The sequence below is a fragment of the Podarcis erhardii genome, assembly GCF_964252035.2.
Source record: "Podarcis erhardii genome assembly, chromosome: 1".
Lineage (NCBI taxonomy): Eukaryota > Metazoa > Chordata > Lepidosauria > Squamata > Lacertidae > Podarcis > Podarcis erhardii.
The window spans coordinates 108,591,599-108,618,295 of NC_138497.1; the positions used below are offsets into that span (position 1 = coordinate 108,591,599).

Genomic DNA, 26,697 nt, shown 5'->3' on the forward strand with positions numbered 1-26,697 from the left:
TCACAATTACATTCTCTCTCTCTCTCTCTCTCTCTCTCTCTCCCCCACACCCACACCCACCCCATAGACTCACAGACAGACAGAGCTAAACAAATCAGAGCCTGCATCTTTAGAGACTAAATGTCCTCACCCTCTTGAATTTCATCAAGGCTTTCTGAAACAAAGGCTTTAAACAAATGATTTCATCTGCAGGGAGGCTCTTGAGAAGAGGCACCCTTGTGTATGCAACGCTACAACCAGGCTTTGCTATTTGCCCTTGGACATGCATTTTGTTGCTGCTGCAGTGAAGAGTTTTTATGGGAATGGTCAGGACCTTTGCACACACAGAAAACCTTTTGATAAAAATTAATAGAAGCCAACTGTATAATCCTGATTTGCTTGCACAAAGTTTACAGTGATGTTAGATTATATCCGGGCTTTATTGAGCATACATGTTCTTCTTAATCATTCATTCCAACCCATACTTTTCAATTAATTTCCATGACATCTTCCAAAATGCAAAAGATCTGGCCTATTAAAGGTGCCTGGTTTATGTGTTTTACTGGTTTTTATGTTATGCCCAGTGTGGCAGAAATAGTCACACTGTCCTAAATCCACCACTGTTGCCGAGTGGAGCAAGCAGGGGAAGGAACCCCTGCCCCCAGTGTAAATATATATATATTCATATCTATACTTTTAGTACCAAGTACTCACATTCTCCCATTTGAGGTTTCTGGCAATGGCATCTTAACATTTCATTTATCTGCCTTGGTCATGCTGGTTGATGATCTCTCAGAGGCCTTTGACACCATCGACCATAACATCCTTCTGGACCGTCTAGAGGGGCTGGGAGCTGGGGGCACTGTTATACAGTGGTTCCGCTCCTTCCTCCTGGTTGTGTCCAGAAAGTGGGGGGGGGATGAGTGTTCAGACCCCTGGGCCCTCACTTGTGGGGTGCCTCAGTGTTCCGTCCTCTCCCCCATGCTTTTTAACATCTATATGAAGCTGCTGGGATAGATCATCAGGGGGTTTGGATGGGTGTCCATCAATATGCAGATGATACCCAGCTCAACCTCTTTTAAATCAGAACCAGTGAAGGCGGTGAAGGTCCTGTGCGAGTGCCTGGAGGCAGTTGGAGGATGGATGGCGGCTAATGGATTGAGGTTGAATCCTGACAAGACAGAAGTACTGTTCTTGGGGGACAGGGGGTGGGCTGGTGTGGTGTGGTCCTGAATGGGTAGTTGTGCCCCTGAAGGACGAGGTGTGCAGCCTGGGAGTCATTTTGGACTGACAGCTGTCCATGGAGGCACAGGTCAATTCTGTATCCAGGGCAGCTGTCTACCAGCTCCATCTGGTATGCAGGCTGAGACCCTACCTGCCTGTAGACTGTCTCGCCAGAGTGGTGCATGCTCTAGTTATCTCCCACTTGGACTACTGCAATGTGCTCAACGTGGGGCTACTTTTGAAGGTGACCTGGAAACTACAACTGATCCAGAATGCGGTCGGTAGACTGGTGACTGGGGGCGGCCGCCGAGACCACATAAGACCGATCTTGAATGGCACACAAAAGATGAAGGAGTAAAAACGGTTATGATTCAATGGGCCAAAGATTTTGGTTACAATATACAATTAGAGGAGTGGATTAAACTTTGGAAAGAGGGAATGAAATTCACCGCATGTACTACGATAAAGGAAAACGTTATGAAAATGATATACAGATGGTATATAACTCCTGTGAAACTTGGAAAGATGTTTAAAGTTAGTAATAAATGTTGGAAGTGTCAAGAGAAAGAAGGGACATTTTATCACATGTGGTGGGAATGTAAGAAAGTGAAATGCTTTTGGGAAATGATTTATAATGAGATGAAAAAAATGTTGAGATACACTTTTGTAAAGAAACCAGAAGCATTTTTACTTGGTATAGTAGGGAATGATGTTGGAAAGAAAGATGTGAAGTTATTTAGATATGCAGTAACAGCAGCCAGAATTTTGTTGGCCCAAAGGTGGAAACAGGAAGAAATGCCAACGAGGGAAGAATGGAGAATGAAATTGATGGAGTATGCAGAAATGGACAAATTAACTGGGAAAATTCGAAACCAACGCGATCAGAGATTCACCGAGGACTGGAACAAATTTACAGAGTATATGAAAACTGTGTGTAATCAGGAAATAACGCTTGTTGGATTTCAAGAAGCTTTGTGAAAAAATAAACTGGAATGTCGCTTAAAAGAGATGATAAAATAGGGAATGTCAAAGTGCAACAAAAATGTATGAAATGTGAGAAGTTGTGATAAATATGAAAATTGTCAGATAGGCTGATGGAAGTCAAAAAGAATGTATAAGTTAAATTGGATGTTAAATTATAAATGAATTGGTTATTGGAAATTTGAATAAAAATTAATTTTTTTAAAAAAAAAAAGACCCATCTTGAAAGACCTACATTGGCTCCCAGCACGTTTCTGAGCACAATTCAAAGTGTTGGTGTTGACCTTTAAAGCCCTAAACGGCCTCAGCCCAGTATACCTGAAGGAACGTCTCCACCCCCATCATTCTGCCCGGACGCTGAGGTCCAGCGCCGAGGGCCTTCTGGCGGTTCCCTCACTGCGAGAAGCAAAGCTACAGGGATCCAGGCAGAGGGCCTTCTCGGTAGTGGCGCCCGCCCTGTGGAACACCCTCCCATCAGATGTGAAAGAGATAAACAACTACCTGACATTTAGAAGACATCTGAAGGCAGCCTGTTCAGGGAAGTTTTTAATGTGTGATATTTTAGAGTATTTTTAATCTTTGTTGGAAGCCACCCAGAGTGGCTGGGGAAAATAATAATAATAATAATAATAATAATAATAATAATAATAATAATAAATTGTTCTTTTAGTATGCAGTTTTTCCTATGAACATTTGTTTCTATATACTCAGTCGTATGTTTAACTCAACCATGATTTTGAAGACCTGAAGCTTTGCCATCAACGCTGCACAAGGATGGGATGTAATGCCTTTCGTGTATTGAAACTGCTATGGAAATTATGACTAATTATGACTCTTGAACAAACCTGTGATGTGACTGTGGAAATAGGCAGGCATTTCTAACCTAAGTGTTTAAGAAATTCATGTTCCATCACATGTCAGTGTTAGTTGTGGAGCCTTCAGCTTGGTAGTGTGTTTGATGCTCAGTCAAGCATGACAGCATCAAGCCATTCAAAACGAAGAGCAGAAAAAACATCATTGAAATCTATATGTGAAGCGACGCTGATTACAGAATGCATCTTTTCTTTAGTTCACGAAGTCAGCATTTGTGGGGGACTCTCATTGCATCTGAAGCTCAATGACGTACCATAACATCCTAGTTTTCTGAATCTCAGTTCTGTTAGAATCTCCCAACTTTAACCTATGAAGAATGATCAGGTTCCCAGCTAGGAGAATAAAAGGAAGAAAACGTGTTGACTTTTGCCTTGGGGCACTGGTTGTGTGTGTACCAATTGACAACTGCTGGGCACTTAAACTTCTGTTCTACAAATCAAAGCATCCCGTAACTAGAATTTTAATAACCATAGTCTTCTGGACTAAATATGAAGAAAAATAAAATTACACTTAGCCTTTCATCATCATCATCATCAAAACCAGTGCTATATTATGAAAATCATGGGCCCTGTATGAGGCAGCAGAGAGGGCCCTCATTAATTGGTAAATTTTCAGGGGGGCAATAGTACACTGCCCCTGTGCTATATTATAAAAACCAAGGGCTCTAGGAGAGTGGTTTATTTTTTAGCCTATTTGGTCTGCAACAATAAGTAGACAACTACTTCATTTTTGGCCAACTGTTAAGCATCAATTTGGACCAGCCATAAGTAGCTTCCGATATAGTCTTTTGTCATTACTCAATAACGTATTTGCATTTCTATTCTGTCTTTAATAGAAATTAAGCTTTACTGAAAGCCTGAGACTCCACTTTTAATAAAAGTACATGGAGTGTTGAAGGTTTCACTCCCTAATAAGTCTTCTGCCTCTGTTCAACCACCCAGTTGCACACAGTGCGAGTAACTGCACTTTTTGCAACACAACATGTGAGCAAAATATCAACAAGTCAGTACACTGAAGGCCTGAATATAATCCAAGCAGTTTGCCCTGCCACTTTGGGGTGGAAAATACTCCAAACCTGCCCACCAAAAGTCAATGCAAAAAGGAGATAACATGGGCTGAAAAGGCGTAACACATAACTCCTTATACGCTGCAGCGTAAAGTGCCCCAAACTGTCAAAACATATAATAAATAAAACAATCAAAGAAGCCTGAAAGAGAGATGATGAAATCTTGTAAAGTGTAGTATATAGTGTAGCAGTCTTTATTTTTCAAATTAAACAACTTGCATACAAATACATCATTGGTACAAGTCTGACATAAAAATGGTTTTGGCAGGCATCTCAGTAAAAAGAGAAGATGCTACTGTGCAATTCGGGTGAGAGCAAGGGGAAGAGAAGATTTGTTGTCGTTCAAGAGGAAATGCTTAGCTTTACAATGCTTTCTAAAACCCTCAGTTTTGCACGTAGACAAAAAGCATTAAAAGAGCTCTGCTAGATCAGGCTAAAGTCCCATCTAGTCCAGCATCCTGTTCCCACAGTGGCCAGAAGTCCATAAGTTGGATGTGTGACATAAAAAGTAAAGGTAAAGGGACCCCTGACCGTTAGGTCCAGTCGTGACTGACTGTGGGGCTGCGGCGCTCATCTCGCTTTATTGGCCGAGGGAGCCGGCGTACAGCTTCTGGGTCATGTGGCCAGCATGACTAAGATGCTTCTGGTGAACCAGAGCAGCACACGGAAACGTTTACCTTCCCAACCGAGTGGTACCTATTTATCTACTTACACTTTGACGTGCTTTCGAACTGCTAGGTTGGCAGGAGCAGGGACCGAGCAACAGGAGCTCACCCCGTCGCGGGGATTTGAACTGCCGACCTTCCGATCGGCAAGCCCCAGGCTCTGTGGTTTAGACCACAGCGCCACCCACGTCCCATGTGTGACATAATTAGTACTTATTATACAGAGGCATACTGCCTCTAGCAGTAGAAGCATCCTCCTCCATGAATTTGTCTAATCTGCATTTGAAGCCATCTACATGGATAGCCTTCAGTACATCTTGGGGAGAGTTAAAGTACGGTACTTCTTCACATAACTCATAGTTATCTTCTCTGCCCTTAAACTTCCAACGGCCTTTGCAATTTGAGTACAATACAAACATGTATAAACAACTAAGCAGGTGAAATCACCAACCTCAATTAAAATTTAAGAACTATACAATTTAAAACTCAATGCATTGTTGTGGCCCTTATTTTAGTTGGGGTTTCTAAAGAATTTTGAAGTTTTTGCTGTTGGGCTTGTTTTGATTTCCAGTGAGAAAAGTCACATAATAATCAGCTGGACACTCTGACTGGGACAATAATAATGGAATGATGAGCAAGACAAAGGTACACCAACCAGTTTCAGCTCTGCTGCCTCCGGATGAAGACTTCTTTAGCTTCATTAGATGGTCCCAAGTTCTAGTATTATGAGAAAGGCTTATCCACTTTTCCCATACCACTCAAAGTTATATATGTCTATCATGAGCCCCGCCTTACTCACTTTCTTCCTCCAAAGAGCCCCAAAAGACCACTTAGTAGATGCTAAAGAAGTCTTTGCCAACCTGGTGCTCTACAGATATTTTAGACTTCAACTCCCATCAGCCCTAGCCAAGGTTTGTAGTCCCAACCATCTGTATTTATAGTCCAAAACATATGGAAGGCTGTGCGAACAGAGATTGAAGATCTGGGCATGCATGTAACACTCTTGTGAGATTTAATTAATACTTTTTAAATGAAGTCATCCAGCTGTGAATACACACTTCATAACAACATCTGCTTCCTTGTGAAAACACTGAATGACACATATCTGTGGGTCCTATTTGATGTCACTGTGTCCTGAGATTTTAGCATTTGTGAAACTGACTTATGTGTAATCAATGTGGTCTTGAAATGATTCCTTCTCCTGCCAAACAAATTAGTCAGTCTCTCCACAGAGGAAGTGGTAGTCAAGCAACATGCTTTAGAAGCAGCTTATCCAATATTTACTATACTTCTTATCTGATGAAATAGCCACACTTAAGTTGACCAGAAGAACAGCTTGGTCTGCAGTGGTTTCTTTCTTTTTCTTTTTCTCTTCCCCCTCTTCCCTCTTGATGCAAACTTTTCTGCCTGGAGGACCCACTTCATTAGTATTTTACCACTAAGCACAGGACATTAATTTCATGCTGCTTAAGTGTTCTCATTTCCCATCTGGCTAGAACAATTATTATTCTGACTTGGAAGGCTCTGTCTGTGACACATCTTCCTTAACTTGGGAATGTATAGTTCTCTGAGGAGAGCAAATAAGAATGGAGCCCTTTAACCCCAGCGGTGTTATTTTTCGGGGTGGGAATGAGGAACTGTATTATATGAGAACAAGCTTTAGCAACCCAACTCTCTTGTTACAGTAGTCGCTTTGCAGTTTCAGAACTAATCAGTTTTTACAATTTCTGTTGAAATGGGCTAACCTTCTCCTCTTTCTTTCCTTGGAAGAAAGTGCCTCACTTCCCTAAAACCAAAAAGATAACTTGCTTTTGTATTGGTTTCTTTAGCTCAGACATGTTTTCACACACATTATTATTAGAAGCTTTATGAAAGAAGGCACATGAAGGGTATGTAGAAACCATAGCTGATGAGCACTGAGGAGAAACAAACTCAGCCCACTCCAAACCACAACAGTGGAGAGTTGTTATGATGCACCTTTCACAGACCCTTTCACACAGTGAAATAAGAGAATTCTAGTCCATGGAAGAGGAGAATAATAAGACATGGGGTGCTGGTATTTTGAATCCTTCTAAGGATTTTGATTCCAGCAGCATCACAGAAGGTCATGTTCTTCAAGATATCATCTTTAGACGTCACTTGTGCTTGATCTCGACTCTTCCAGTGGGTTTACTGGACGATAAATATCAATAGCATTGTATCTGCTTCAAGTCTGTGCACTACTTCCAGAGTTTTCAGCCCATATATAGCAATGAACATATAACATGGTGTAGGCTGTAGCAGGTCTCTTCCATTCTTGATCAGTCAAAAGCTGATTACAAAAGGGTATAGGCACACAATGATCTGATCTTACATTGTGTTAAGAACACGAAATTGATTTTAATTGTACAGGCTGAATATATAATATTTTGTATTAAATGAATGTGTTCTTGGTCCTTACTGCTGTATCATTGAATTTCATCATTTTTCTCAAGATTGCAAATGAGGATGCTTTCTTCAATGGCTGGAGTGTCAGAGTTCGCTTCTTCTGGACAAGCACTTCTCAGCTGCAGCATGCTTCTAAAGAGATGGGTGGGTTTGTTCAAGCACCACCAACATGCAAATATAGCACTGGCAGCTATCACAAATGTCAATAATACCACCAAGACCACAATTCTACGGTACGGTACTGGGAAAGGTGAAGAAGGAAAGAGGAGAAAACATCAAGTGAAATAACACTATGTTTTGTTTTAGCTTCAATTTCTCTGACTCTAAAATTTCTGACTCTAATTTCTCTAATAGCAAAGTTATTACAAACGTACCTTTAATGGGCTGTACTGAAATTTCATTAGCTGAAAAATAATAACCCAGAATTGAACAGTGTACAAGAGTGGGCTTGCACAATTAACTGCTTAGTTATACACAGAAGATATTAGTCTGTAGTCATCAAGTCAAGTCTCACATTTAATAAATTCATCTACATGAAAAAAGAATTTGAGAACCAAGGAACAAATCTGGCCAGGCAATAACATCAATACCTTAACTAAAAATGGTCCAGCTAAAGAACATTTTATCAACAATTAACCATTCATTCTTCTAGCAACAAAAATGCTTTTGATTTTTATTCACCTGTACATAAAGGGTTTAACCAACTAGCAATGCAGTCCTAATATTTACTTAGAATAGAAGTAATCACAACTGATTCAGTGGAAGTAATTGAAAGGGAATCCCACAGGAAAGTGATGAAGTAGTACGTTTCTTGCTCACTAACGGGAATCAATTTTCAGTATCCAACCAAGTGACAGACCCCCCCCCCCCACTCAAGGTATGTGATGGGATCAACAAAACTGATGCTGTGGGAAGCCGGGCTGCTGATGTAGCGGCGGATCTGCCACTCCATAGAGCCCTGCTGACAGGAGGTGGGATTTTTACTAGCGCCAATAATCTGATAACTGACAAAGCGTAAGTTGGAAGGCTAGAATTCGAAGAGGAACTGACAGTGCCCTCAAACATCTCCTTTGGCAACCCCGCCTCCAGCTCTCTCAATTTTGTATTTTGAAATTTTTGTTTAGATCAGGGGTTGTCAACCTGGTCCCTACCACCCACTAGTGAGCATTTCAGGATTCTAGGTGGGCGGTAGGCACAAGCTGAATCCTCTTTCCATCAAGCACTGGTGGGCGGTAAGGAAATTTTACCATCAAGTAAGATGCATTAGTGGGTGGTAGGTATAAAAAGGGTTGACTACTCCTGGTTTAGATAGATGTGTTACTTGATTTGTTTGCTTTTTTTGTATGTGTGTACAGTTGGCTTGGCTTGCGGGGGTGGGGGGGAATGGTCTGAGCATCACCTGTTTTTCTTCTGCAAAATGGGCCTTGACAGCTTTGCAGATTTCAGGTGCATTCCCCCAGGCCCAAAAAGATTGGGGACCCGCATATGTTGTTTTCAATGTGGAGTCATACCTGTGCTTCTTTTGCATACAAATCCTTTTTTATCTTGGCAGGTTGATGATTGCCAGACTCCATCTGTGGTCCTTAAGGCAACACAAAATTTTCCTGTCAGCTGACCTAGATCAGGTTCTTGGATGCCCCAGTTTGAATATTGAATGGGGGAACCATTAAACCACGTTATTGTATTGTCTATGGGCAAAAAAAAAATTGTGGAAATCATTATACAGCTGTGCAGAGCAGAATGCAATTCTAATTGTCACATTCCTTCCCAAATATTTGCTTACATCAGAACTGATTTTTTGGGGGGGTTTTCTAAGAGCATCTGTGAGCAGAATTCCATATTTCTGTTGCTTCCTGTATAAAAACTAAGCAGTTTTTTGGGGTCTGCAGTGGTGAGGGTAAGTTCCATCTAGCTTTAGCCGCCTCCAAGCAAGAATAAGAAGGTGTCCTCCTTGCCATAGAAGTTAAGCTATTTTGGAGGTGTTCATGGAATATTTATGAAAATTCCATTTCTTTGGGGATCTACCCTCATTTTTTAAAATGCAATATGTTGTTTGTTTATTTTTTTTAAAAAATATTGGTTTTTAACTGTCTGCTGCTTACAGCCTTTGGGATGGAGTGGCTTACAACCCAAAAAAATAAAGTTATTTGCTTATTTCATAAACTTCATACATCACTTGATTGTAAAAATACAAAAAAAACCCTCAAAGCAATTTACAAACGAGTAAAACCAAAAAAAGTTCACAACTGTACTTGAAATAATAAACAAAATGAAGTGTTTCCTCTAAGTCCAAATGCATGTTTAATTCAGCTGCAGTGCCATTACTGTGTATTCTTCCAAAACTATTTTGGAATCATCCCACAAACCTTTAACAAGCCTATAAGAGCAGTTCAGCAGAAAGAAATCTCTAAATAAGATTTGTCAGTGTGCAAAACAGAAATGTTTCTGGGCTCTATGGTAATGGTACCTATAAGAATTCCAGTTCATGTTAGGAACATTTAAGAACTTCGGCATAGGGACACTGACCCCACAAGACCCTTAAAATTGTATGTATTGATTATTACTCTTTCAAATTTGTAAATTTTATGACATTGTAACTTCCTCCCAGATTAGTCACAATGGAGTGTTGATTTTAAATAAATAAATAAATAAATAAATAAATAAATAAATAAATAAATAAATAAACAAATATGCCTTGACTTGTATTTCCTTCCCTTTTTAGTACTGGGAAGAAGGGTTGATCAGAATAGCTTATAGCAGGATGTGCTTCCTAGTCACTTCTGGATAAGATGTAATAATAATAACTCTGGGCGGCTTCCAACACATATAAAAACATAATAAAACACCAAAGACCTCCCGATACAGAGCTACCTTCTGATGTCTTCTAAAAGACATCTCCTTGACATCTGATGGGAGGGTGTTCCACAGGGAGAGCGCTACTGCCGAGAAGGCCCTTGGGGCTAGACCTCAGTGCCCGGTCTGAACAATGTGGGTGGAGATGCTCCTTCAGATATGGCAAGAAAAAGCCCAAGATGGAAGGAACAGCATTGACCAAGAGGTGTGGCAGGGTGTGTGTGGGGAAAACCCCTGGAGGAAACAACAACTGGTTTTCCTGCCAGACCATCCGTATTTCAAACACAGAGACATACTTATTAGTAGGTATTCAGACTGAGGAATTAGCTCATTACAGAAGAAGAAATGCAACAGAAGCAAAGTGATCATGTAGCCAGAATGTGGCAGAGTATCTTACCGACTACGGCGTATACCGTATTTTTCGCACCATAGGGCGCACCGGACCATAGGGCGCACCCAGTTTTTTTGGGGGGGGAAATCAAGAAAAAAAATATTTCCCCCCCAGCCCCAAAGAGCAGCGTACAGGCTGCGCACAACCTCTCCCTGCCGGAGGGGTTGTGCGCAGCTATGGCACAAGCCAAGGCAGCGAGCAGGATGGATCCCGCTAGCTGTTTTGGCTTCCCCTTTAGCCCCGTGCATCCTCTCCTTGCCAGGAGACGCTGCGGAGGGCTAAAGAATCCATAGCCCCGTGCAGCCTCTCCCTGCCGGAGGGGTTGCGCGCAGCTATGGAGCAAGCCAAGGCAGGGGGCGGGATGGATCCCGCTTGCTGTTTTGGCTTCCCCTTTAGCCCCGTGCATCCTCTCTCTCCCGGGAGAGGCTGCATGGGGCTAAAGAATCCATAGCCCCGTGCAGCCTCTCCCTGCCAGAGGGGTTGCGCGCAGCTATGGAGCAAGCCAAGGCAGGGGGCGGGATGGATCCCGCTTGCTGTTTTGGCTTCCCCTTTAGCCCCGTGCATCCTCTCTCTCCCGGGAGAGGCTGCATGGGGCTAAAGAATCCATAGCCCCGTGCAGCCTCTCCTTGCCGGGAGACGCTGCGCAGGGCTTTCCTTGCTTTTCTGGGAGGTGGGGGGATTCCCTCACCTTTCGCAAAACCGGCAGAAGCCGCGCACACTTTAAAAGGGCTGCACGGCTTCTTCTGCCTTTCCTGGGAGGTGGGAGAAGCAACTGATGCGGCCAGTCAGTCCCTTCTCCCTCCTGGGGAAAAGCCCGCAAGAGCGCACGGAGCTTGTGTGCGGCTCTTGGGGGCTTTTCCCGACTGCCTCCCCCCTGCATTCGCTCCATAGGACGCACATACATTTTCCCTTGCTTTTTAGGAGAGAAAAAGTGCGTCCTATGGTGTGAAAAATACGGTATGTTAACTAATGAGCCAAGCAACTTGCCCTGTAAAGACAGCTATACAGAAACGGATGGATGTATCTGTATCTGTATCTGATCAATTCCCTTTACTTACTCTCAGTAGCAAACTGGATATTCAGCCAAATCGTTTCAACTGAAGGCCCAGAAGAATGCAGTTCTTCCAGAAGAAAAGCATTTTCATGATCATCTTCAATAGTTAGAAGATTAGAACCTGAGGATGAAAGCCGAGAGAAAGAGAGAGATTCAGATTTACGCATGGTTTGCTTAAAAACCAACACTCTCTCACAATGCTATCTGAACTCTACGCATTGCTATCAAATGCAATGAGCAGACCATGCCAGTACATTGCCAGTTGCAATAGTTTCTAGTTTGTTTCCAGGCTCAATTCTTTGAAGTGCTAGTTTTTACTTTTAAAGTTAAGACCTGAGTGCCTAAAGGAATGCTTGCCCTCACATGTGCCTCCTTGGAACCTAAGATCTTAACCAGAGACCTTCTCCGATTGTCCCCACCAAGTGAAGTACAATGGGAGGTTACTAGTAAGCAGCCCTTCATCCACTGAGGACAGACTCCCTGTGTGATGCTCACCTTATGGAGGTTTCCCTATCTTAATGTCAGTCCAGCAGCAGGCAAAGACTTTCTTTTAAAACTTTCCATGTTTTAGCTTCAAATCTATGTTTTGTTTCTGCGTGCGCGCAAGCAAGTTAACACATATTTCTGTTTTATTGTTTTGTTTTTGTATTTCTTGACTACGTAAACTGCCCTGATAAGTCACTGAATGGTAGGGCATTAATACTCAAATATGAACAGCAGTACATAAATACCCCCCCCCAATAAATCCTCAGCTACCTTCCATGATACTCGGAATCATTACTCAATATCATGGGTGCATCCTTAGATCAAGAAACAATGTCATATTAATTTAAGATGAGCAAGGCTGTAGAGTAGAGATGAGCAAGGCTGCACAATAATCCAAAGAGAAAGTTGCATGGGTCTGTTTCATTGCAATTTTCTCTTGCTGGCATGTGAAATTATCAGGAATTTTCCCCTCCTTAGTAGCTTTGGGACCCGCGCACCAACAAAAAGCCTAGCAAAAAAATTCCAAGCTAGGCCTTCTGATGATGTACTCTGGTACGGAAAAAAAAACACAAAATTACATGCACAGATTACATATTTCCTCATTCCAAAGCAGCACCAATAACCTTTCCATAGCTGTTTCCATAAATACAATGGTTCAGGTGTGCCCCGCTAGGCCAAACTGGAACTGGGGAGGTATAGCAGTAGACTATTCCCCCCTAATCTCAGAAACAAACCAGCTCCAGAAACGGAATAGTTTTTGTGTCTATACTAGTCATAACAATACTAACCAGATCCCCCCCCCCCCTAGTAAGAGGAAATCTGCAGTAAAAAGCAGGGGGTGGGGTGCAGAATTTTGGATGCATTCAACTCAAACATGATGCTGTGGATGGCTCCCCCCCCCCGCCCACCTCAAAAAAGAGTGCTGAGACACTGCAAAACCCCATAAATTTGCTGGTACGGTATGGAAGTGCCCAATGTGCTGTTGCATGTAAATTGCCTAGTTAATTTTTATTTAAAAAAGATTCAGAGTACAATGAATTAATAACATACATTAATGTGTGAAGTGGCCATGGACTCACTGCTTTGGCAGTACCAGAGATTTATCCAGCTTTTTCTGGACTGCATTCGCTATGCTGAACAACATCAAAACAGATCAATAGTCTTTGAAATAACTTCTCTGAAACTTTGAAAAGAACACTGACGATTAGGCGATGCAAGGCCATAAATCCTCTGCCAATTTTTCCACCAACAGATTACCTTGCTTTTTGCAGAATTCAAATGCTTCATCAAAGTCTGAGTTCTCTAAAACTGTGGAAAAGCTGTAGCAGCTCCTTTCAAATTTTATCCAAGGGACAGGTTTTTCATCACACAGTCCCTTATATTCAGTTGGCTTCTCCTCTGTGACAGAAGGAATAGTTTAGCCACAACAGAAAGGCAGAATTTGCTCTCCAGAGATCTAACAAATTCTGCAATAGCCTATTGAGACAAATATATTACATCAGCACCAGTCCTTTGTCTGTACAAGAGTACTTGTGTACCTTATGCCTAGGGTACGTATGTTACCAAAAACTGGAAGGAAATGGGGCAACTCTCTGCTTTTAAGTAATCTTTTGCTTTTTTTTAAGGAACTTCCCCCAAGAACCATGAAGCATGCTGTGGGCTCATGACATAATATTTTCTACTCCTTCACTGTACTCTCTTATTTTTTTTATCAGCTTAGCCCCAGGCAGCCGAATCATCCCCATCACAAAGAACCAGCTCAACTGAGCAAACTGGTTGCACTTCTCGTCGTATTTGGGGAAAGCTGTCTTCTTTCCTTAGGCAGACATGTTATTACAAAGTCTGACTATTTACAACACAAGCGAAATACATCTCTACATGGAGCATTTTAAACAAGGCCCTTTCCTCATTTTAACTTCCTTAAGACGATGCCCAGAGGCCAGAATGGGCTCTTTGCTGAGAGGGTTTCAGTGTTTAATGTGAGAGAGAACCAGCTTACGGGGTGGAATATGGCAAACTGCCCCATTCAGAAGTCTCTCACAGTCAGTGCTCCTCCAGCGTCCGTCAATATCAATGTAGACACAGCTTCCAGAGGTCTGTGATTCCTCATCTCTCCAGAAAGTATGCGGAGGCTTGGTACCATCTGACCATTCAAAATTAAGGCCGTTCTGGGGTGGGGGGGGGGGAATGTTTGATTACCTCTGGCAGTTCACAAACTGATTTTTATTTTTTAACTCTTTCTTACAAAATTGCAGCCCATCCTCTCTCAGACAGACGTCTCTCCCAGTCCCAACTAGAGATGCCAGGGATGGAAGAAGAAGAAGAGTTTGGATTTGATATCCCGACTTTCACTCCCTTTAAGGAGTCTCAAAGCGGCTAACATTCTCCTTTCCCTTCCTCCCCTTCAGAGAAGTGTGACTGGCCCAAGGTCACCCAGCAGCTGCATGTGGAGGAGCGGAGATGCGAACCCAGTTCACCAGATTACGAGTCCACCGCTCTTAACCACTACACCACGCTGGCTCTCAGTCTGAGGATGGACCCTCGGACCCTCATTCAATGCAGGTGTTCTACCACTGAACTGCAGCCTCTCCCAGTATTTTTTAAAAAGGTACTTTTAGAGGCAAATGGTAATAAAGACACACAGAGTTTTATTTACAAACTCACTTAACATGTTCAGCCACTGAAAGGGTAAATTTGAATGTACTTGCTAAATCACAGCAAATGAGCAAATATTTTAAATACCTACATCTGAAGTGAATAATCCAATCCAATGGGCAAAGCCCAGTCGATTTACAATTACAGTGAGGAAGGCTTGGTGATAGTGGTCTGAAATGCTGACCAATTCAGCCCCATTTTCCTTGCAGGTTTTTAAAGCCATGTACCAAGTCATATTCCCACGGATTAATGTATATGTCTTGTTTGCATACTCTAAAGTATTTGGTACTGGGTACATCACGGAAGACTGTATGACATTTCTAGACATATCTGTGACAAGAATAAAATGAAAAATCAAGAGTTACCTGGAACGCCGTAGGAAACCTTTTCAGTTTAATGTATGCTATTAAGAAATTTACATTTTCAAACAGGATATAGCCATGTGTGAAAGTAATATAAGTAACAACTAAATTAATCTATTAAAAGCAGCAAGGAAAAAACCCAAACAAAATATATATTAGAGGATATTATGGTACATAATACTATTACCAGAACTTGTTTAAAATTCAGCCAATGGAGGAGTAAATAATAAAATAACATTTTTCGTTGGCTCAGTATTTGAAAACCTTGAAAGCACCAATCACTGCACAGACTTGGACCAGAACTGAATACAGTGGTGCCTCGCAAGACGAAATTAATCCGTTCCGTGAGGCTCTTCGTATAGCGGTTTTTTCGTCTTGCGAAGCAAGCCCATTGACAGCTTAGCGGATTAGCGCTATTAGCGGTTTAGCGGCTTTTAGCGGATCAGCTGATAAGCGGCTTATCAGCGGATCAGCTGATAAGCGGTTTAGCAGCTTAGGAAAAGGGGGGAAAAGGGGGGAAAAACCCGCAGGAACTCGCAAGACATTTCATCTTGCGAAGCAAGCCCATAGGGAAATTCGTTTTGTGAAGCGCCTCCAAAACGGAAAACCCTTTCGTCTAGCGGGTTTTCCGTCTTGCGAGGCGTTCGTCTTGCGGGGCACCACTGTAGTAGCATAAAGGAACCAGTTGTGCCTTTTCACTGACACTAGCACTGAGTGCTCACTGGAAGGACAGATCCTTGTAAGCATAATTAAAAGGCATAAGCCCCATAGTAGCACATCACAGTTCAAGCTGTAAGTACTTTGAGAATTTAAGTTTATGCTGAATTATAAAGTACATTACCATAAAAAAGAGAGTGAATATGACAATTCTCCAAGCAGTTTCAACTAAGTTGTTGCATGCACAGATTGGGGTCTGCACACACAATGGGACATCCCCTCTCTTCCCTCTTTGCCCCCTAAATTTGCTCTGGAAGGTTGGAGGAACCCCCAGAACAGGTGGTGGGGGGAGCGTGGTAGGAAGGAGAAGGGGGTAAGGTCCCACTGCATGCGTGGACTGCATTCCCATGTGCATAAGCCCCACCATGTTGAATCCTATCCAATGGAAATAGATTCTGAGCAGGATTTAGTTGAATGGAACATTATGAATCACTCTTGCTTATGGGGTGCTACTACTAGTATCCAAATACAGTGGTACCTCGGTTTTCGAATGTGTCCGTTGACGAATGTTTTGGTTTTCGAACACCGTAAACTTGGAAGTAAATGCTTTGGTTTTCGAACACGCCTTGGAAGTCGAACATGCCATGCAGCTTCCGTATTGAGTTTTTGGTTTTCAAACGTTTTGGAACTCGAACAGTCTTCTGGAATGGATTATGTTCGAAAACCAAGGTGCCACTGTAAGGAGAAGAGTTCTCCTTTGGTCTAGGGTGACATCTGCTACTAGTAAAAAATAAAACAAAATCATATGATGAAGCTTGAAGCAGTCTTGGGAAAGGGGAAGAGTGAAAAGCTCAACCACTAATCTTAGCCAGTAGGACTGTAACATGCCCAAACATTCACTAGAGAGAAAACATTTCATGTTTCATTTCCAAAGAAGAGAGCAGAGATACAAATGTACCATTATTGCAGCTGGATGATCATAGGCCATTTTTGTCTCATAATACTGTTGTGTCTACTATTTCTTAAATTGCTTACTAAAATTAACTCAGAGCAATTTATGACTCATATGGTATCTTAAAATATCATTTGCTTGTATTTTCTTTAAGATAACTCACTGGGGATTGACAGAACTGGGAGAAAAAAGGCACAGAAAGGAAAAAGAAGAGGTTCTATTTTTTTGGCAGACCTTTAAAACCCCACTATGCCATTTGTTTAAAACCAAACCCTGTACATTCTCTCTTGATTGTAAGATAAAGCACTGGCGGAGGAAGAGGCGTCGGGGGAGCACACCAACCCTGGCATCGTGATCCTGGCGAGGTGCCATCGCGGCTGCCCCCCTCCCGCACTGGGCGCCACACCCCTATGGGCGGCACACCACGCTCCTAGGATGTGTGCCACGCCCCTATGGGCAGCGTGCCACGCCCCCAGGACGTGTGCTAGCCCTGCCCCCGCCTGCTCTCCACCCCCGCCCCCAGTGCCGGAGCATGAAGCTCTGCCACTGAGAAAAAGATCAGTCCCATGCCAAAAACTGCACCCCCTGAAAAGTAGCTCCACTCCAGGAGTCAACAGAGCCAAGAGAGATGTGTGGAAAGAGCAGCACCAACTAGCAGTTTACACATTGCAGAATGGGGAGGGTGCTGGCCCATTCTCTTCCTGCTTCTCACCCTTCTAAAATCCAATTACTAATTGTAGCAGTAAGCACTGAGGGTAGGGAAAATGCTTTCTGTGTTTTGCACAATGCCAGGAACACTGTTGGAGCAAAATAATGTTAAATGTTAAATAGTAAGCTAAATCCCATACTATGACTATTATACCTCCTGAAGTGCTAATATGTCTTGGAAATTTTCTTACACAGAAAACGAACAGAACATACATGCTTACAAAAACAAATGTTACATGATTTATGGTACTTCTTTTTTTTGCCTCTGAGGACCACATGTGCAGCAATGGGTGTGTGCTCAGGACCTGCCCCCCTCCACAAACACAAACACACGCTCGCTCAACAGATGTGCATATACTCATTCAACACACACAATAGTTTTTCAATCCTTTATTTACTTATCTGAGAGTAACCCCTGTAAATTCAGTAAGACTTAATTTGGAGTAGACATATATAAGTGCCTTTTTAGGGGTGGGTAAGTAGGAAAAAAATATTTTTTTACCTTGAGCCTTTTGGCAGATAAACCCATTACTTTTTCCACAGTTTTCTAGGTGCCATTTTCCCATTAAACTGAAGCTAGGTTTATTTAATATGGAAGCACATAGCGGAGCTTTTTCTTGGATTTCAGTACTGTGATCATGGTGATTCTGTAAACAATATGTTATGATGGAAATCACTGTGAGAACAATACACACACATATACATACACACACACACACACACACACACACATATATGTGCCATATTAACAAAATGATCATCAGAAAAAATAGAGAAGATTACTCAGTAGATACAGTAATGGAAAGACCCTGAACCTTTTATGAAAGAGCAATAGATTTCCTGGTACTTAAAAAATAAAAAGTTTAACCAACCAACTTTTGCAAAGTTGGTTACGTGATAGGCAGCTAAAAGGTATCTTCAAAGAGGACAATAAGAAAGGCTTTCTTTACACGGTTTCTAAATTCCAAAAGGAAGTAATAGAAGAGAACTCAAAATTACTAAATAAGATGTACAATATTCTCTTGGAATGGGAAACGAAAGATGAGGAAGTAAAATCAGTTATGATCAAATGGGTGCAAGATATATGCCACAATATACAATTCGAAGATTGGATAAAACTTTGGAAAGTAAATTTGAAATTTACGGATTGTATATTGTTAAAAGAAAGATGAAGATGATGATGTATAGATGGTATATCTCACTGGTGAAATTGGCCAAAACATAAAAAAAAATTAAAATATATTAAAATGAACAGAGGGAGTGTTGGAGGTATAAAAAGGTTGAAGGGACCTTTTACCATATGTGGTGGGATTGTAAAAGTGTTAAGGTATATAGGGAAATGATATATAATGAATTAAAAAAAATGTTTAAAATAACATTCGTTAAGCAGCCAGAAGCCTTCCTGTTGGGTATTTTAGGACAAGATCTGCCGAAAGAGAAAAGAACACTATGTATGCTACGACAGCGGCAAGAATATTGATAGCACAGAACTGGAAGACTGGAGAAATTCCAACAAAAGAACAATGGCAAGAAAAACTGATGAATTATGCGGAGTTGGCGAAGCTGACAGACAGACTTCGGGAAAAGGGCAATAGGGATTTTGAAAAAGAGTGGGAACCTTTTATATTATATTTGCAGAAGCAAATAAAGAATATTGACCTGATGGTAGAATTTAAAAAACACCAACAACTTTATGGATAGGGAACAAATAATGTAAATAAAGGGAAAATATATTTGTAGAAAATAGCAGAATATAATAATGAGGATAATAAGTCAGGAATGGAAGTTGAGGGAAGTCCAAAGGGGGGAAGGGAGAGGTGCTATGTAAATTGTATGTTATAAGTATATTTGTAATGAGAAAAAAGAAAATCAATAAAAAATTTTTTTAAAAAAAGTTTAATGAAAATGCAGAGTAATAGTGAATATATGAAGGCCATGCTGAATCAGGCCAAAGGCAACTTATTCTATCATTGGCCCATGGGAAGCCAGCAAGCAGTATCCAAGAGCAACAGCACTCTTCTCACTTTTGATTCCCAGCAACGGGCATTCAGAGGCAGGCTGACTTTGATAGTGCAGGTAGAGCATAACCACTATGGCTAGTAGCCATTAATAGCCTTAATCCCCCTGTGCAATCCTGTCTACCAGCTGTCTACCAGCTCCATCTGGTATGCAGGCTGAGACCCTACCTGCCCGTAGACTGCCTTGCCAGAGTGATGCATGCTCTAGTTCAGTGTTTCCCAACCTTGGGCCTCCAGCTGTTTTTGAACTACAACTCCCATCATCCCTGACTAGCAAGACCAGTGGCAAGGGATGATGGGAATTGTAGTCCAAAAACAGCTGGAGGCCCAAGGTTGGGAAACACTGCTCTAGTTATCTCCCACTTGGACTACAACAATGAACTTTACATGGGGCTACCTCTGAAGGTAACCTGGAAACTTCAACTAATCTAGAACACAGCAGTCAGACTGGTGAGTGGGAGTGGCCGCCGAGACCATATAACACGGGTCCTGAAAGACCAACATTGGCTCCCAGTACATTTCCGAGCACAATTCAAAGTTTTGGTGCTGCCCTTTAAAGCTCTAAACAGCCTCGGCCCAGTATACCTGAAGGAGCGTCTCCACCCCCACTGTTCAGCCCAGACACTGAAGTCCAGCTCCAAGGGTCTTCTGGCAGTTCCCTCACTATGAAAAGTGAGGTTACAGGGAACCAGGCAGAGGGCCTTCTCGGTAGTGGCGCCCGCCTTGTGGAACGCCCTCCCATCAGATGTCAAGGAAATAAACAACGATCTGACTTTTAGAAGACATCTGAAGGCAGCCCTGTTTAGGGAAGTTTCATCTTTTATTGTGCTTTTAATATTCTGCTGGAAGCCTCCCAGAGTGACTGGGGAAACCCAGCCAGATGGGCAGGCTATAAGTAATAAATTATTATTATCATTATGACAATGTTTATTAGAAAGGACTGAAAAGGAGGATACAAGAAAAAGCCAATGTCAAAAAACGCACAAACAAAAACTCCACACAAAGCTACTTTTAACACTTGCCTGCACTGCTTCTGCTGGATACCAGTTGGAATATTCCACCTCTTTCCCATTGGCCCATCTTTCGTAATCAGTACTCTGCAGACCAATCCAGACATTTGATTTATGCCCCAAAAGATTCATTGTTATGAAAGCTAGACAAGGAAATCACAGTTAGAAATGAATCACCTGTAGGTATAAATCAAGCAATTGAAGATGACAGACTTTTTTTAACTCATTAAGAACAGAAGCAAAACAATTAAGTTAGTCTCTACTCAGTGGCACTTTACAGAGGCTGAAGTCACATGGCAGTGAGAAACGAAAAAAACTACTGATTAAGTCAGTGGGAAATGACCTGATGTAATGCTGTTTTCTTTCCCCACCTACTCTGTGGTGTATTTTGCCTCTTGTGCGTGCTACAACAGAGGCTAACACAGCTTGATCTATGCCTATTTACTCGAAAATAAGTCCTGGTGAATTGTTGTTGTTGTTGTTTAGTCGTTTAGTCGTGCCCGACTCTTCGTGACCCCATGGACCAGAGCACACCAGGCACCTCTGTCCTCCACTGCCTCCCGCAGTTTGGTCAAACTCATGCTGGTAACCTCGAAAACACTATCCAACCATCTCATCCTCTGTCGTCCCCTTCTCCTTGTGCCCTCCATCTTTCCCAACATCAGGGTCTTCTCCAGGGAGTCTTCTCTTCTCATGAGGTGGCCAAAGTACTGGAGCCTCAGCTTCACGATCTGTCCTTCCAGTGAGCACTCAGGGCTGATTTCCTTAAGAATGGATAGGTTTGATCTTCTTGCAGTCCATGGGACTCTCAAGAGTCTCCTCCAGCACCATAATTCAAAAGCATCAATTCTTCGGCGATCAGCCTTCTGTATGGTCCAGCTCTCACTTCCATACATCATTACTGGGAAAACCATAGATTTAACTATACGGACCTTTGTTGGCAAGGTGATGTCTCTACTTTTTAAGATGCTGTCTAGGTTTGTCATTGCTTTTCTCCCAAGAAGCGGGCGTCTTTTAATTTCGTGGCTGCTCTCACCATCTGCAGTGATCATGGAGCCCAAGAAAGTAAAATCTCTCACTGCCTCCATTTCTTCCCCTTCTATTTGCCAGGAGGTGATGGGACCAGTGGCCATGATCTTCGTTTTTTTGATGTTGAGCTTCAGACCATATTTTGTGCTCTCCTCTTTCACCCTCATTAAAAGGTTCTTTAATTCCTCCTCACTTTCTGCCATCAAGGTTGTGTCATCTGCATATCTGAGGTTGTTGATATTTCTTCCAGCAATCTTAATTCCGGCTTGGGATTCATCCAGCCCAGCCTTTCGCATGATGAATTCTGCATATAGGTTAAATAAGCAGGGAGACAATATATAGCCTTGCCGTACTCCTTTCCCAATTTTGAACCAATCAGTTGTTCCATATTCAGTTCTAACTGTAGCTTCTTGTCCCACATAGAAATTTCTCAGGAGACAGATGAGGTGATCAGGCACTCCCATTTCTTTAAGATCTTGCCATAGTTTGCTGTGGTCGACACAGTCAAAGGCTTTTGAATAGTCAATGAAGCAGAAGTAGATGTTTTTCTGGAACTCTCTAGCTTTCTCCATAATCCAGCGCATGTTTGCAATTTGGTCTCTGGTTCCTCTGCCTCTTTTAAATCCAGTTTGCACTTCTGGGAGTTCTTGGTCCACATACTGCTTGAGCCTTCCTTGTAGAATTTTAAGCATAACCTTGCTAGTGTGTGAAATGAGTGCAATTGTGCGGTAGTTGGAGCATTCTTTGGCACTGCCCTTCTTTGGGATTGGGATGTAGACTGATCTTCTCCAATCTTCTGGCCACTGCTGAGTTTTCCAAACTTGCTAGCATATTGAGTGTAGCACCTTAACAGCATCATCTTTTAAAATTTTAAATAGTTCAGCTGGAATACCATCACTTCCACTGGCCTTGTTATTTGCAGTGCTTTCTAAGGCCCATTTGACTTCACTCTCCAGGATGTCTGGCTCAACGTCAGCAACCACACTACCTGGGGTATACGAGACATCTATATCTTTCTGGTATAATTCCTCTGTGTATTCTTGCCACCTCTTCTTGATGTCTTCTGCTTCTGTTAGGTCCTTTCCACTTTTGTCCTTTATTATGGTAATCTTTGTACGAAATGTTCCTTTCATATCTCCAATTTTCTTGAACAGATCTCTGGTTCTTCCCATTCTATTGCTTTCCTCTATTTCTTTGCACTGCTCGTTTAAGAAGGCCTTCTTGTCTCTCCTTGCTATTCTTTGGAAATCTGCATTCAATTTCCTGTATCTTTCACTATCTCCCTCGCATTTTGCTTGCCTTCTCTCCCCTGCTATTTGTAAGGCCTCATTGGACAGCCACTTTGCTTTCTTGCATTTCCTTTTCATTGGGATGGTTTTCGTTGCTGCCTCCTGTATAATGTTGCGAGCCTCTATCCATAGTTCTTCAGGCACTCTGTCCAGCAAATCTAAATCCTTAAACCTGTTCCTCACTTCCACTGTGTATTCATAAGGGATTTGACTTAGATTGTATGTTACCGGCCCAGTGGTTTTTCCTACTTTCTTCAGTTTAAGCTTGAATTTTGCTATAAGAAGCTGATGATCTGAGCCACAGTCAGCTCCAGGTCTTGTTTTTGCTGACTGTATAGAGCTTCTCCATCTTTGGCTGCAGAGAATATAATCAATCTGATTTCGATGCTGCCCATCTGGTGATGTCCATGTGTAGAGTCGTCTCTTGTGTTGTTGGAAAAGCGTGTTTGTGATGACCAGCTTGTTCTCTTGACAGAACTCTATTAGCCTTTGCCCTGCTTCGTTTTGATCTCCAAGGCCAAACTTGCCAGTTGTTCCTTTTATCTCTTGACTCCCTACTTTAGCATTCCAATCCCCTATAATGAGAAGAACATCCTTCTTTGGTATATAGAAGGGTCTGGAAACTTCTGTTTCAGTGTATCTGAAGAAGTGTGCATGCACACGAAAGCTCATACCAAGAACTGACTTAGTTGGTCTTTAAGGTGCTACTGGAAGGAATTTGTTTTGTTTATCCTTCTTTGGTGTCACTTCTATAAGGTGTTGTAAGTCTTCATAGAATTGGTCAATTTCAGTTTCTTCAGCACCAGTAGTTGGTGCATAAACTTGGATTACTGTGATGTTAAAAGGTCTGCCTTGGATTCGTATCGAGATCATTCTATCATTTTTGAGATTGCATCCCAGTACAGCTTTCGCCACTCTTTTGTTGACTATGAAGGCCACTCCATTTCTTTTACGGGTTTCTTGCCCACAGTAGTAGATATGATGGTCATCCTAACTGAATTCGCCCATTCCCGTCCATTTTAGTTCACTGATGCCCAGGATGTCAATATTTATTCTTGTCACCTTTTTTTTTTTAATAAATATTTATTAAAGTTTTTGAATACATATACACAAATAATAAACAATCTTACTTCCAACACAACGTAGTTTCATCAATTCTTTGGACTCCCTCACGTCTCCCTTGTCACCTTATTTTTGACCACCTCCAACTTACCCAGGTTCATGGTTCTTACATTCCAGGTTCCTATGCAATATTTTTCTTTACAGCATTGGACTTTCCTTTTGCTTCCAGGCATATCCGCAACTGAGCGTCCTTTCGGCTTTGGCCCAGCCGCTTCATCAGCTCTGGATCTACTTGTACTTGCCCTCCGCTCTTCCCCAGTAGCATGTTGGATGCTATCCGACCTGAGAGGCTCATCTTCCAGCGTCATAACTTTTATATGCCTGTTGTCTTTATCCATGGAGTTTTCTTGGCAGGGATACTAGAGTGGCTTGCCGGTTCCTCCTCCAGGTGGATCACGTTTGGTCAAAACTCTCCACTATGACCTGTTCATCCTGTTCATCTTGGGTGCCCTGCTTGGCATAGTTCATAGCTTCTCTGAGTTTTTCAAGCCCCTTTGCCACGGCAAGGCAGTGATCCATGAAAGGGGATGAATTAATTGAGCCTTAATTCTAATTCCTGGTAAATTAATTGAGCCTTAATTCTAGGTAACTGTTCCCACAATTGTGACCACCCACTTGAAGCTTTCTTTGGAAGGGAAATGAAGAAGTAGCTTCACCGCAGTCTAGTCCTCAGTTGTTCCACTATCTTTCCAAAAAGGTCATTTGCTCTGGCGGAAGCCAGAACAATAAATGCAGTCAAAACAATAGAACAAGAAATGAGGGCCCAATATGCGACAGACACAGACAACAGCAGCTTCTTCTCCTTTTTCCTCCCAGAGAAAGTGTGAAATGGCAAAAAGGTTGTCATGCCAGGCAGTTACATGGGAATAACTCAGGCTTACTTTCAAGTAACCTCCCTATATAGCTCTCTGTACCTCTGTCTCCTTCGTACTGTCAGTTTCCAAGTTTATTTGCAAAGGCTGAATGCAGTACAATACTTTACTAATGCAAACACAATACAAGACTGGGTGATAGTGATAGTGTTTAGATCTGGCACCTTACCCTAGCAAGCACTGGCACTAGTTAGTTATCAGTATTTTGAAATGGGAAGTTTTTACTCGGTGCTATTTTTGCTCTTTACAGAAGGCAGGTGTAAGGCCATTTCCTGCGTGAGGCAGGAATCCTTGATCCTCAAGTAATCAACCTTTAATTCTGGAGGTTACGAGGGCAGCAACAAATGACATCCTCTTAAGGCCATGTTTTAGGCATCTGAAGATGTCTGAGATGGAGGAAAGCCCATTTGCCCACATGGATGAAGTCCACAAGGCCATACAAAATCTATGCAGTGGTCTGTTTCACTTCTTTTAGTGTGAGAGGTGACAGCAAGTCATCAGAACCCATGGACAGGATAACTTTAGCTACAGGACATGTTTTTAGGGAAGTCATATGGTCTTTGGAGAATATATGGGACAGATTTCAATCAAATCAGAAGAGGCTGGTATGCTTTCCTCCAAAACACCTCTGAGAGCTACGTATATCTATTTCTTAATGACATATTTATTCTCTCGGCCCCTGGCTGTTCCCAGGTGGAGAGAGTGAAGTGTCTGCCAGTCTGTGCAGTGTTAGGTAAGTACATTTTCAGATACTACCCTAAGCCACATACTCCCAAACCTTCCCTTCCTATCTGGCTTAAAGGGAGGAAGTGCTGAAGCCGTTGGGTGTCTGCAGATTGTCTTTCTGATATTGTTTTGACATTGCCTTTTGATTTTTGCAGTTCTTAAAGAGCTCAGCAGAAATCTTGTTTTGCTGTCTGAGGCAGGAAGACAAATAGACATCAAGTATGTCCGTGTCCGTCCCAAATGCCAGAAAACAGTTTTAGCCCTGCTTTCTTTTCCCAAGAGATGGGACCTTTCCCAGAATGGAATGACTTCCAATGTATGAAATGAGAATATCTTTTGACATCATTACTCGCCCCCCCCCTGAAAATACATTTCTCCTCTTTTAACTACAGACTTCAATAATAATAATAATAATAATAATAATAATAATAATAATAATAATAATATCTTTATTGTCATTGCCCCCTCTCAGGGACAACGAAATTACTTGGCTGCTCCATCCACCCAGGTAGGGTGTACAGCTGGAAGAGAAGATCTGTAGTGGTAACTAAATGATGTGCAGTAGTATTTTACAGCCATAGTAGAAAACAACAAATATTTGAATCTAGCACAGAAAACTCACTCAGGTCATATTATTTTTAGTGTTGAAGGAATTGTATTTGGATCCTCTCAGTACCAATACTTAAAAATAGCTACTGAAGCTGATACAATTCACTTGTGGTTTTATTTAAGGTACACAGGTTATCTGTTGGTTAGGCCAACATAAAACAAACATAAAACATAAACATAAAACATAAAACAAACAAACAAAAAATCTTTATAGTGCTGTTATGAAATGGTTCACTATTATACCTTGTTCAACTTCATTTTCAATTGAAGCAAGCGATCCGTCATAGTGACTGCAGAATGTTTGTGCAGAATTCCAGCTCCTCAGGAGGCCTGGGTCCTTTGGAATCTGCACCAGAAAGCACTGCTCAAAAAAGGAAATAGCTATTTAAATGGAGCAGTAACTCTTAATGGAGGGGAAGGGTATATTTTGACCTACTTTCTCACCTAGACCTTACTCTCTAGGGCAACCCATACATAATAATAGCCAACAACTCAGTGCTGTGGAAACAGTGGGTAGAAAGAGGGATCACACAGCTCCCAACACAGAACAGCACATTTTAAACCTTGGCTACATTCCAGGAGGCGTTTAAGGTCCCCTCTGCTCTTGGTAGGAACTTGGCAATTTCCGCAACACAGTAGAAAGGGAAAATTTGGATCAGATGCACTAAGTGCAGGGATACACCAGACCT

General features: G+C 42.0%; 1 protein-coding gene across 1 annotated transcript in view; it reads right to left on the reverse strand.

Annotated features, from left to right (window-relative positions):
* Positions 1 to 6,931: 6,931 nt before the first annotated feature.
* Positions 6,932 to 26,697, reverse strand: part of PLA2R1 (phospholipase A2 receptor 1) — a 61,303-nt gene continuing 41,537 nt past the window's right edge. Inside the window, exons 21-30 of the mRNA XM_081874267.1 lie at positions 26,252 to 26,369; positions 20,380 to 20,504; positions 17,836 to 17,980; positions 14,746 to 14,984; positions 13,999 to 14,167; positions 13,257 to 13,397; positions 11,518 to 11,634; positions 8,727 to 8,903; positions 7,590 to 7,619; positions 6,932 to 7,456 (exon numbers count right to left, since the gene is read on the reverse strand). Of these exons, the coding sequence (XP_081730393.1) occupies positions 7,236 to 7,456; positions 7,590 to 7,619; positions 8,727 to 8,903; positions 11,518 to 11,634; positions 13,257 to 13,397; positions 13,999 to 14,167; positions 14,746 to 14,984; positions 17,836 to 17,980; positions 20,380 to 20,504; positions 26,252 to 26,369 (1,482 nt within the window). The 3' untranslated portion in view covers positions 6,932 to 7,235. The remainder of the gene's footprint in view (positions 7,457 to 7,589; positions 7,620 to 8,726; positions 8,904 to 11,517; positions 11,635 to 13,256; positions 13,398 to 13,998; positions 14,168 to 14,745; positions 14,985 to 17,835; positions 17,981 to 20,379; positions 20,505 to 26,251; positions 26,370 to 26,697) is intronic.